The sequence below is a fragment of the Bufo bufo genome, chromosome 11 (assembly GCF_905171765.1).
Source record: "Bufo bufo chromosome 11, aBufBuf1.1, whole genome shotgun sequence".
Taxonomy (NCBI): domain Eukaryota; kingdom Metazoa; phylum Chordata; class Amphibia; order Anura; family Bufonidae; genus Bufo; species Bufo bufo.
In genome coordinates, this window is record NC_053399.1 from 33,428,414 (window position 1) to 33,441,308 (window position 12,895).

At 42.8% G+C, this 12,895-nt stretch overlaps 1 protein-coding gene across 3 annotated transcripts in view; it reads right to left on the reverse strand.

Moving 5' to 3' along the window:
• Positions 1 to 12,895, reverse strand: part of SLC35F4 (solute carrier family 35 member F4) — a 245,902-nt gene that overhangs the window by 55,187 nt on the left and 177,820 nt on the right. For 2 of the 3 annotated variants that reach the window (XM_040411660.1, XM_040411661.1), the window contains exon 2: positions 1,330 to 1,624. In XM_040411660.1, coding sequence (XP_040267594.1) covers positions 1,330 to 1,624 — 295 coding nt within the window. Of the gene's footprint in view, positions 1 to 1,329; positions 1,625 to 3,559; positions 3,565 to 4,063; positions 4,084 to 12,895 lie in introns of all 3 variants that reach the window. The other variant, XM_040411659.1, reaches the window with a different exon arrangement.

Here is a 12,895-nt window from a genome sequence, read left to right on the forward strand (position 1 = left end):
CTGATGCACTTATCATACCTCCGAACTTTTTGGACGGTCAAAGAGGGACGCTTATGGTTTATTTTTTTGAAAGTTCCCCTTTTCTTGCACATTCTGGACAGGGCTGGATTGGCCATAGACCCTACAGGGAAATTTCCCAGGGGGCCACTCAAGCCCTCTTGATGGCCGTAGGCCAGGTACATAATGATTCAATGCTCAACGGCCACAGGTGTCCTCCTGAACTTAACTGTATTACCGTACTCATGACGGTATTACAGTTGAATACTGTGGTTGGGGCGGCAGTATTTTGTGCTGCCCTGTGGTATTTGGTTCTGCTGGGGCAGTATTCTGTGCTGCATTACAGTATTGCAGGCCCTGCCTACTTCTCTTATCCCTGCCTATTTGTTTTGTCCCGTCTTCTGTCAATTTGGACCCGCCTACAACATAGGACCACTCTTAGTTTTTTTTTCCAGGGCCACTTTAATTTCCCAATCCGCTCCTGATTCTGCTTTAGTATTGTAAATGTAATAATGCACAACTATACCTCAGATCAAAAAGAGGCACATTTAATGAGCAAAGAGGGACAGAGGGACTTGGGTCAAAAAGAGAGACACTTGTGAGGTATGACTTATGCACATGGCCAGCAGCCACAGATGCCCTCCTGAATTCAAGTCCTCAGAACGGTGATACACTTGAATACTGCAACAGGGGCGGCAGTATTTTGTGCTGCACTGTGGTATTTGGTTCTTCTGGGGCGGAATTTCTGTATTTAAAAAAAATGCTACTTGCTCTACTTCAATGCAAAAAGATTATTATAGCTTCAATGGTAGTTGTAATAATTCCTATTCACTGAGCTCCCCCTAGTGGTGGCTGCAAGCAGCCAGCTTTGTGACAAGAAGAGAAGGAGGAGATTTATCAATGTATTTTTGCCAGTTTTCTGGTGTATGTACAATGGGTCAGAATTAGCGCCATATATTTGAAGCACCTGTTCCACTTTTTCCAAAATAAAGTCAGATAAAGTGGGTGAGGCCAAAGGTAACTTTTCTGTTACAATAATTTCTTCCACTTAATAATAAAAAAAAAGGTACGTTAATAAAAAATCTGGGGTGCATTGCCTGGGAGTGACTGACGTACGTACACTGGGAAACTAGGTGCAGGGGGCGCATACCAAGTTTTGCTATGTGGCCCCATGGCACGGAAGCACATTCTTAGAATTTTATACTTCATTGGGCATGGCCTCAGATATACTTCCTCATTATCAAGTGGGACTTTCCTTAGCTTTATTATGTTGAAATCAGTTGCTATACAAGATGTATTATAGCATGCAAACATTTCTCCACAGGCACCTACCTGATTTTTTGGAGCAGTGACTGCTTCTCTTGTGCTGTTGCTAGGTGCCCAGAATAATACACCGGGAAAAACATAATGTTCCAGTTGGTTGAGAACCACGTCATAAAGAACGGGCAGTAGAAGTTCTTGTATGTGATTTTAACTATCTGAGTGGTTCCAACCCAGGACGATGACACTGAGAGGATAATCAGGAATCCCCAGATAATTTTTAGGAACGTGGAGGTACATGACTGACATCGGGATTTTTCCTGGCTTTCGGGTATATTTTCTGCATTTGCTTGTGCTCCATCTCCACCTGGAAAATAGAAGAAAAATGTTTTTTATTCATGTGCTTGACTAAAGATTGGGGTTGTGCCAAGTTTGCATCCTGTGGATAGTATAGGATAACTAAGTGATTGCTGGGGGGCTGACAGGTGGGAAGACAATGGTTTCTGAACAGGAGTTCTTGCTCTGCTGACTCCTTATATGACTGTATCCATACATGGAGTCAGTGCCGTGAAAATAAAGAGGTGGGTGGTATCACCAAGCACTGTTAATATGCATGTGGACACCCCTGTGTATTTAAAGGGGTTATTCAGTAAATTATATTTATCAGATTGGCAGGGGTCCAACACCTGGGACCTCAGCCGTTTAACTGTTAGAAGAGGTTGGACACAAATTACGTCACCGTACATCAGTCACATGGCCTAGTTGCAGCTCAGCCCCATTGAAGTAAATGGTGCAATAGCAAGCACAGCCACTGTACTATGTATGGTGCTGTGCTTGGAGAGATGCCGGGAGACGGCTGCGCTCCCGAGAACTCAGGGGAGTCTGGCGGCTCTCTGAAACAGCTGATCAGCAAGGGTGCCAGAACTTGGATCCCCACCGATCTGATAATGATGACCTTTCCTAAGGATAGGTCATCATTATCATTTGCTGGATAACCCATTTAACTATAATTTATCTCTAAAGGGTCCATTCACACGTCCGTATGTGTTTTGTGGATCCGCAAAACATGGACACCGGCAATGTGCGTTCTGCATTTTGCGGACCGCACATTGCCGGTACTCTCATAGAAAATACCTTTTCTTGTCCGCAATTGCGGACAAGAATAGAACACGTTCTATTTTTAGCAGAACAGATGCGGACCCATTTTGCGGACATGTGAATGGACCCTAATTGTACATGGTCTCTGCTGGGTTTTTAACCCAGGGCCTTCTGTACTGAAAGGGGTTCTGCACTATAGATCTTCCGCTTCTGTTCGGCAGGGGTCCGACACAAGGGACCCCCGCCGATCAGCTGTTTGAGAAGGCAGCGGCGCTCCAGTAGTGCCGCAGCCTTCTCACTGTTTACCGCCTGCCCACTGACGTCACGACTAGTATCAACTAGCGTGGGCGGGGCTAAGCTCCATTCAAGTGAACAGAGCTTAGCCCCACCCACGCTAGTTGATACTAGTCGTGACGTCAGTGGGCCGGCGGTAAACAGTGAGAAGGCTGAAGCGCCTCTGGCTTCTCAAACAGCTGATCGGCGGGGGTCCCGGGTGTCAGACCCCCGCCGATCAGAAGCTGATGATCTATCCAGAGGATAGATCATCAGTTTAAACAAAGTGCAGAACCCCTTGAAGGCAAAGATTCATACCATTGAGCCACAGAGCCCAATGCTCTAACTAAAAACCTCAGTAGCATTTCCCCATGTATTACATGAGAAATACACTGCTGAAGTTTATGAGTCAGAGAAAATCTTCCTCTTACTAGCATTGCATGGATGAATAATAATTATAGGTGAATAATATGTCAACTAGTACAAAGCACATAATATGCATGCAAACCACTGAAAAGCAACATGCAGGACCAATAAAACTTCACCAGTTTATAAATTCATTAGTAAAAAAGAACAATAAATACATTAAAATGATGAAAAACAAGTCTGGGATGTTACGAGCAGCAGGGATTTCTCTGTTGTCCCATCTTCTCCTGCCTACTAACATTGTTTCAGGGAGATGCTAGACAGCTGCCTTACACCTAATCACCTTGCTCAGCTTGGTTAATTGAGTTCATTAGATAACCTTCCTTTAAATGTTCATGCTTTCTGTTTTTTAGTTGCTGGGTATAGCATGCTACTTGTTTAGCTTGGTACTTGTAGTCCTTCCTAGCCACTTCATTGGTACTAGAACTGCAGTATGTTTTTCAGTTAATTGTTGGCCAAATATGTGTTTTTTTATTGGTTTCCTTATCCTGGGTCCTTTTTGCACTCTTGCTGGAGTAGTATTCAGATCAGGGTCAGTTTCGGTCAGTGTCTTTTATTTGTAATCACAGTCATTCACTCTCAATCTGTGTACCATCACCACCTTCCATCTGCTCTATTGCCTGACTGCCATCTCTTTCATCTATTTGTGCCGTCATCAGTTTACCATCATACAGTTCCTTGTTCATTGACTTTACTTATGTATATTGCTTGCCAGTGTAGATATGTGCTTAAAAATATTTCTGTAACCCTCCGATTACTATGTAGTTCTGCCATACTGTAATTGTTGGGGATATTTGAGTACCAGGAGACCCCAATAGTATCAGGGAAAGGCAACTGTTATATATCAAGTCCAGTTCTTTAGTCCTGTGAACCACATGTAAGCAATATATGCAAAATGCATGTCTGTGGTGCTGGTTCTCCTGATGTTTGTGGCTTACGGCTGCTCATGTGCTCAGTACTACATGCATTACCCTTATGCGCTCTGCTTAGTGTGAGCTCGTTATTATACTTTGATCTTTCTGATTTATGCTCTTATTACAGCCCAGCACTTTTGCAGTTTATTATTAATCTTGAAGATTTCTTGTACACTTTGTTTATACTGTTTATGCATTATCCCCACCAAGTCTTCAGTCTTTTCCTCCATTGTTATGTGCCCTGAGTGTGGACCTCACTGTGCCAACCAACTAGCCCTGAGGGTGTTATCCTGGTCGTCCTCTGGTTTTTACCCTTTAACACCTATCAAAGGATCTGTCTTTTTCTGCAGGGGGGGCAGCAGACGACTACCTCTTGGAATAGTTCAGTGTGGTTGGCTGCTGACTCACTGGGGTCAGATACACCAACTCAAAGCACTGGGGGATCAGGCAATGCACAAAGTCAGGAAACAGGCAGAGGTCAGGACAAACAGAGAACATGTGAATCCATGAAACAGTCCAGAGGTCAGGGCAGGTGGCTCAGTGTCAGGACAATGAACGGGCATGGGTTAGGTCAGACAAAAGAGAGCTAAGATCAAGGCAGAAGTTGGTATACAGACAGAGAAATGGTGTATAGCTCTTTTGTAGGGTCTAGCAATCAAGTGAAACCAAGAGGAATCAATTGCTCAGGCAAGGAATGGAACAAACAGCCCAGCACATGCAGGAGATCTTATGAGCTCAATAGTGAAACAGCTTAACACAGATAAAAAAAAAGAAAAGGGAAATTAACCCTTGCTGTGCTGTAGAGAGAGATTCAATGAATAGACACTAATACACACAGAAAGATCTAGCAGTCAGGCTGCAGCTTCAGCATGGCACACAGGAGTCTGATGTCCGGCTTCAAGCAAAAGAAATGTGATTGTTGCAATGCCTGTGCCCACCCTGAATAGCAGCGAGCATGGGGTGTTTAACATGTGGTACCTGCAACATACTAGAGCTGATTATTTCGAGGGGAATACATACAAATCTGTATAAATAAAAACAAAGACATAAAAACAAGATTTTTATCCCCTTAAGGACCCATGTACGTCATATCTGGACGGGACTTAAAGACCCATGATGTACATGTACTTCATGAGCTCTGGGGGAAGATCGGGGTGGAATCGCAGCACCATGGCTGCTCCTACCGGCAGGCAGCCATGCCGGGTAAGGGCAGCATGGTGCCGACCGTCCACCCTGCAGCTCCAAGCGCTGCGATTGGCGATCAATGAGACTGGCACTTTGCAGCGCAGGAAGTTGTCAGAAGCTGCAGGGCGGGAGGAAGTCAGGGGACGGTGGCCATCCCTGTCCCTTTTTTAAATGCGACATGGCAGCTAAAATCCATGTCTGCCAATTCAGGCCTGCAAAAACCATATTTAGCTGTTTGACTCTAGAGCCCTACCATGCGCCCATACATCATTTTTTGAGCACATATGGGGTGTTCGCAAAATGTGGAGAAAATGGGGAACATATACTGGGGTGCATTTTCTCCCTTAACTTCTTGTGAAAGTGAAAAATTGGGGTCTGCTAGTCATTTTTCATTTTTACAAATGTGTGCTTTGAAATGCTTCTCAAATATTTCTGCCTTCTGTGAGACACCTGTTTGCTAAAAAGTACCCTTTCCACCACTTAAAATGTTCGTACGGGGGTGCTCTTTACGAAATGCGGTCACTTCTTGGGATTTTCCATTTCTCGGGACCTCAGGAAATTTTATAAAGTGTACATGGCAGCTAAAATCCATGTATGCCAATTCAGGCCTGCAAAAAACATATTTTGCACTTTGCCTCTAGAAGCCTGCTGTGCGCCCATACAGCAGGCTACAAGCACATATTGGGTGTTCGCAAAATGGGGAGAAAATGGGGAACATATACTGGGGTCCATTTTCTCCTTTAACCCCTTGTGAAAGTGAAAAATTGGGGTCTGCTAGTAATTTTTCATTTTTACAAAAGTGTGCTTTGAAATGCTTCTCTCAAGTATTTCTGCTTTCTGTGATACACCTGTTTGCTAAAAAGTACCCTTTCCACCACTTAAAATGTTCGTACGGGGGCGCTCTTTCCGTCACTTCTTGGGGTTTTTCATTTCTGGGGACCTCAGGAATTTATTTAATGCGACATGGCACCTAAAATCCATGTCTGCCAATTCGGGTCAGCAAAATCCATATTTAGCTGTTTGACTCTAGAGCCCTGCCATGCGCCCATACATCATTTTTTGAGCACATATGGGGTGTTGGCGTATTCGGGGGGAAATGGGGAACAAAATGTGGGGTGTATTTTGTCCTGTTATCCCTTGTGAAAATGAAAAATGTGGGTGTAAAGAAACTTTTTCTGGAAAAAATAGTCATTTTTTATTTTCACAGCCAAGCGTTTCCTAATTCTGTGAAACACCTGATGGGTCAAAGTGCTCACTACACACCATGAAATATTCCTTCAGCGGTGTAGTTTCCGGAATGGGGTCACTTTTGGGGGGTTTCCACTATAGGGCCACCTCAGGGTGTCTTCATATGCGACATAGCTACCATTCCAGCTAAATCCTCTCCTAACCACCATATGGTGCTCCTTCCACTCTGAAGCCTGCCGTGCAGCCCAAACATCATTTTTTGAGCACATATAGTGTGTTGGCGTATTCAGGGGGAAATGGGGAACAAAATGTGGGGTGCATTTTGTCCTGTTTTCCCTTGTGAAACTGAAAAATGTTGGTGTAAAGCAACTTTTTCTGGAAAAAAATTTAGTTTTTTATTTTCACAGCCAAGCGTTTCCTAATTCTGTGAAACGCCTGATGGGTCAAAGTGCTCACTACACACCTCAAAATATTCCTTGAGGGGTGTAGTTTCCTGAATGGGGTAACTTTTGGGGGTTTCCACTCTAGGGCCACCTCAGGGTGTCTTCATATGCGACATAGCTCCCAATTACCATTCCAGCTAAATCCGCTCTCCTAACCGCTATATGGTGCTCCTTCCATTTTTTGAGCACATATGGGGTTTCCACTCTAGGGCCACCTCAGGGTGTGTTCAATTGCAAGATGGCGCCTGTCAATTATTCCAGAGAAAACTGCCTTCCAGAAGCCATTTGGTGCTCCTTTCCTTCTGACCCCTGTGGTACGCCCATACAGCAGTCTACAAGCACATATGGGGTATTGCTGTAATCAGGAGAAAATGGGTAATAAATTAGGGGGTGCATTTTCTCCAGTTCGCCCCTTGTGAAAGTGAAAAATTTGGGCCTAAAGTAAATTTTTCTGGAAAAAAAATTAATTTTTCATTTTCACAGACAATTCCATGAATCACCTTTGAGGACAAAGTTCTCACTACACATCTTGAAATGTTCCTTGAGGGGTATAGTTTCCAGAATGGGGTCACTTTTGGGGGGTTTTCACTCTAGGGATACCTCAGGGTGTCTTCATATGCGACATAGCTCCCAAAAGCCAATCCTGCAAAATCTATCCTCCAAAAGCCCTATGGTGCTACTTCCCTTTTGAACCCTGCCATGCTCCCATACATCATTTTTTGGCGTATTCGGGGGTAAATGGGGAACAAAATGTGGGGTGCATTTTGTCCTGTTTTCCCTTGTGAAAGTTGGCGTATTCGGGGGTAAATGGGGAACAAAATGTGGGGTGCATTTTGTCCTGTTTTTCCTTGTGAAAGTGTAAAATGTGGGTGTAAAGCACCTTTTTCTGCAACAAATTGTAATTTTTCATTTTCACAGCCAAGCGCTTCCTAATTCTGTGAAACACCTGATGGGTCAAAGGGCTCACTACACAACTTGAAATATTCCTTGAGGGGTGTAGTTTCCGGAATGGGGTAACTTTTTTGGGGTTTCCACAGTAGGGCCACTTCAGGGTGTCTTCGCATGCAACATAGCTCCCAATTACCATTCCAGCTGAATCAGCTCTCCAAAAGCCATATGGTGCTCCTTCCACTCTGAAGCCTGCTGTGCGCCAATACATCAGTTTTTGAGCACACATGGGGCGTTTCTGTAAATTTTTAAATTTCATTCCCATTTTCATTTAATTCTCAGGGCACCTAAACGGTTAACAAAGTTTGCAAAATAAGTTTTGAATAGCTTGAGGGGTGTAGTTTCTAAAATAGGGTTTCTAATATGTAAGCCCCAGAAAGTGACTTCATAAATGAACTGGTCATGAAAAAATTGGGGTTTTGGAAATGTTCTTGAAAATTTTAAGATTTGCTTCTAAACTTCTAAGCCTTCTAACGTCCCCAAAAAATAAATTGTCATTTTCAAAATGATCCAAACATGAAGTAGACATATGGGGAATGTAAAGTAATAACTATTTTTGAAGGTATTACTATCTATTATAAAAGTAGGGAAATTGAAATTTAGAAATTTGCAAATTTTTTATTTTTTTGGGTAAATTTGGTATTTTTTTATAAATAAAAATTTAATATTTTGACTCCATTTTACCACTGTCTTGAAATACAATATGTGATGAGAAAACAATTTCAGAATGGCCTGGATATGTAAAAGCGTTTTAAAATTACCACATAAAGTGACATGTCAGATTTGCTAAAAATGGCCTGGTCCTTAAGGTGAAAATGGCAGGGTCCTTAAGGGGTTAAAGAAGTGTAATGCATTCTACACATTTTTGGTAGGTTCTGTTGATGACAAGCTCCACCACCACTAACTTAATGTCTATGGAAAGTCAATTTCCATGTCTCCTTTTCAGCCTGTATAGGAAGGTGACTGCATTTCTTGACTGCCAGATAATCATTATTGGTCAACTGTTGACACTTTACAGCTGTACCATTGGTTTTCCATATGTGATGTTTGTTCATTCATTTTAGATTAATTTTCTTCTTTAGCTATCTTTTCTGTAGACTGTGTTAGAGAGTTTATACCATTTCTCTTCCATAATAAATAGCTCAAAGGCACAAAAACTACAAGGTCATGTAACAAAATCAGCACTCCAGTCACATGCAAAATATGTCAATTTGTCTTCTGAAAGCAGAATCTATTATTCATCTATTATGTCCCATTATTTCTTTCCTACACCACAGCTGTAGTCTTGTAAAAAATTGGCTGATTCTCATGCAGAGTTCATCTCCTGTGCATTGTAACATCTCCAAGAGAGCCAATATCATGTATTTTATCATGAATCATCCTTTCATTACATGTCCATGCGCCAGGAGCAACACTTTGTCATTAAATGCTATTCAGACATGATAGATTCATAGACACCCATGTCCATATGCTTATTATTGCAGACACATATATAGTAAATGAATGCCATGTAATACTACATTTCCCCGTGGCAGATACTTAGTGAGACAACATTTTAAAAGAAAAATATCCAGGCTCCTTCCGAAAACTACATGTAGGGGCTACACAAATAGTTCTCATGGCTCACAAATCTGAAATGGTACACCAATGAGGATGTTTACGAGAGCCTTTAGTGAGTGAGGGGCACTTTGAAGTTGGGACATTTGTGGATATTTGCCCCCTTTACCCTTATGCAAAGTCATCAACTCCTTAATTTGTTCACACTTTAAAGAGTTAATGTGACCTGATATACTGTAAATTACTGTGTAACTGTATTTTATACGTTTGTTGTGATATATATCCTATTCATTTACACAGTATTTGCACTGCACTATGGAAAGGGTTAATGAATACTGAGATACTTTGGGGACTTTCTAGCTGATAAATGGAATTTAGTAGTTTTCCAAAGTTACCATGCAAATTAAAAAAGAGCATGTTTTGGAGGGAAAAAAAGCCAGACTTGTTTAGCACCAAAACCAGACAGGCTGACGTTTTAAGTGTCTGGTTTAGCTATCTTATTATGTCTGTCTATATAAGACTTGTTTTTTTCTGGAAAAACTGCTTTGTCATTCCCATTAGATATCATTGAAGCGCTAATGCAAGTCTATGACACAGAGAATTGTAACATTGTATTTGTTTGGGTTGTGTTTCTCCACTCCACCCTTCCTATTAGAAGGTTTTAGTTCAGCTAGAAACTGTATATAAGGAGAGCAGTCAGAGCTCCTAGTGTTCTGCAGTTAGGGATCAGTGCTTAAAAAAAGAAACTGTATGAGTGACCAGAAGAGGACACTGAGATAAGGATGCTGAGCCGCAGACCATGGTTCACCTGCCCTGTGAACAATGAGCCAGCCAGACTACTGAGCCACAGACCATGGGCCTCCAGCCTTTGACCAGGGTACCAGCATTCTGAGAGAAATGGATAGCTAGCTCAGGCTTTTCCTCAGCATCAAACCCTTCTTCTGCCCAGGAGAAGACTGGTGAAGCCAGCCCAGTGCCTTGCCTGTATTGTTTTACACTTAAATTCCTCCAGTAAAGAAGCACACTGGTTAACTGCAGACCCTGACTCTCTGAACTTAAGGTGTGGTGCACCCAGTGGGAATTATCACTCCTTCTAGAGAGCATCAACATGTGGTGACACCTTGACAGTGTCCGAGAGACCCAGCGTAGTACTGGAGCCACCCCAAACCCAGCCAATGCATGCAGTTCCCCTGCACTTTCATTAAAGGGAACCTTTCAGTATTTAGGCTCCAAAGCTTCCACCAACCTATTATCCAGAACGGTGACAGCTTCACATTAATGATCTTGTATATTTTGAGCAATTTGGCATAAGCCAGGAAGAGAAGTTTGAGTGTTGTATTCCATTGTATGTCAGAAGTCATGGGGTAGGAGCAGCTCCTTGGAAGAGTCCTACAGGCTACTCCCCATAATGACTTGATTGATTGACATCCTGCAGGTTGGGCATGACATGACAAGCCACCTCCAGCACACTTGGCGCATACGCAGTGAAGCTAGGTGCTTGGCCAAATGCTGCTGATGACTGATGGGGTCCCCATGACTCCCCATGACCCCATGCATTGAAATAGAGCATTCAAACATCTTTGATGGACCTAAGCCCAATCATTAACAACATACAATATCATCACTGTAAAGCTGTAATTGTCCTGGATATCAAGTTGGTGGCAGTTTGGAGGTCTAAATCCTGATGATGGGTTCGCTTTAGGTTATCGGCAGGATGCAAGGGTTACACATACTTTTTTGGCACAGTGGCCCTAAATACCTGTCTCCAATCCCACAATCGACTGCGCCCCTTCCATACTTACCAACATTGCAGTTTGTAAATTTGGGGCCAGTAAGCCCACCCCTGAGAATGCCCAAATCAGTGTGGGAACGTCCTTTTATAGGCAAGATTTACATAAACCCCATCCTTTCTTGACCTGGGACAGCCCAAATTTGCTGGACTGTTGACTGCTCTTCCCACACCAAATTGTCTGATACTTTTCAAGCTACACATCCATCTTGACTTGGTTATGCACTCTATTTTTCGGACTAGAAGACACACCTGACCATAAAGCGCCCCCCAAGTTTAACAGGAAATTAGAAAAAAAATGTTTCTACTAATTAAAACTGGATCACCACATTTTCAACACTTATTTTATACTAAGGCAGGGTTCCTAAGTCTCAAATAAAGCTGACCAAACATTCAAGATACCTGTCGCAGTTATTCCCCCCAACCTCACAATAAATATGCACATACGACTCAACGTATGTTTTCTTAATGGGGAGAGGAATACGCCTACATACCCGATTTATTTTTCTTACCGAGAATTGGGAGACCCCATATACAGTGGAGGAAATAATTATTTGACCCCTCACTGATTTTGTAAGTTTGTCCAATGACAAAGAAATGAAAAGTCTCAGAACAGTATCATTTCAATGGTAGGTTTATTGTAACAGTGGCAGATAGCACATCAAAAGGAAAATCGAAAAAATAACTTTAAATAAAAGATAGCAACTGATTTGCATTTCATTGAGTGAAATAAGTATTTGAACCCTCTAACAAAAAAAGACTTAATACTTGGTGGAAAAACCCTTGTTTGCAAGCACAGAGGTCAAACGTTTCTTGTAATTGATGACCAAGTTTGCGCACATTTTAGGAGGAATGTTGGTCCACTCCTCTTTGCAGATCATCTCTAAATCCCTAAGGTTTCGAGGCTGTCTCTGTGCAACTCTGAGCTTGAGCTCCCTCCATAGGTTTTCGATTGGATTAAGGTCCGGAGACTGACTAGGCCACTCCATGACCTTAATGTGCTTCTTCTTGAGCCACTCCTTTGTTGCCTTTGCTGTATGTTTTGGATCATTGTCGTGCTGGAACACCCATCCACGACCCATTTTCAGTTTCCTGGCAGAGGGAAGGAGGTTGTCGCTCAGGATTTCACGATACATGGCTCCGTCCATTTTCCCGTTAATGCGAATAAGTTGTCCTGTGCCCTTAGCAGAAAAACACCCCCAAAGCAAAATGTTTCCACACCCATGCTTGACGGTGGGGACGGTGTTTAGGGGGTCATAGGCAGCATTTTTCTTCCTCCAAACACAGCGAGTTGAGTTAATGCCAAAGAGCTCTATTTTGGTCTCATCAGACCACAGCACCTTCTCCCAGTCACTCTCTGAATCATTCAGGTGTTCATTGGCAAACTTCAGACGGGCCTGCACATGTGCCTTCCTGAGCAGGGGGACCTTGCGAGCCCTGCAGGATTTTAATCCATTGCGGTGTAATGTGTTTCCAATGGTTTTCTTGGTGACTGTGGTCCCTGCTAATTTGAGGTCATTAACTAACTCCTCCCGTGTAGTTCTAGGATGCTTTTTCACCTTTCTCAGAACCATTGACACCCCACGAGGTGAGATCTTGCGTGGAGCCCCAGAGCGAGGTCGATTGATGGTCATTTTGTGCTCCTTCCATTTTCGAACAATCGCACCAACAGTTGTCACCTTCTCTCCCAGCTTCTTGCTAATGGTTTTGTAGCCCATTCCAGCCTTGTGCAGGTCTACAATTTTGTCTCTGACATCCTTGGACAGCTCTTTGGTCTTTCCCATGTTGGAGAGTTTGGAGTCTGCTTGATTGATTGA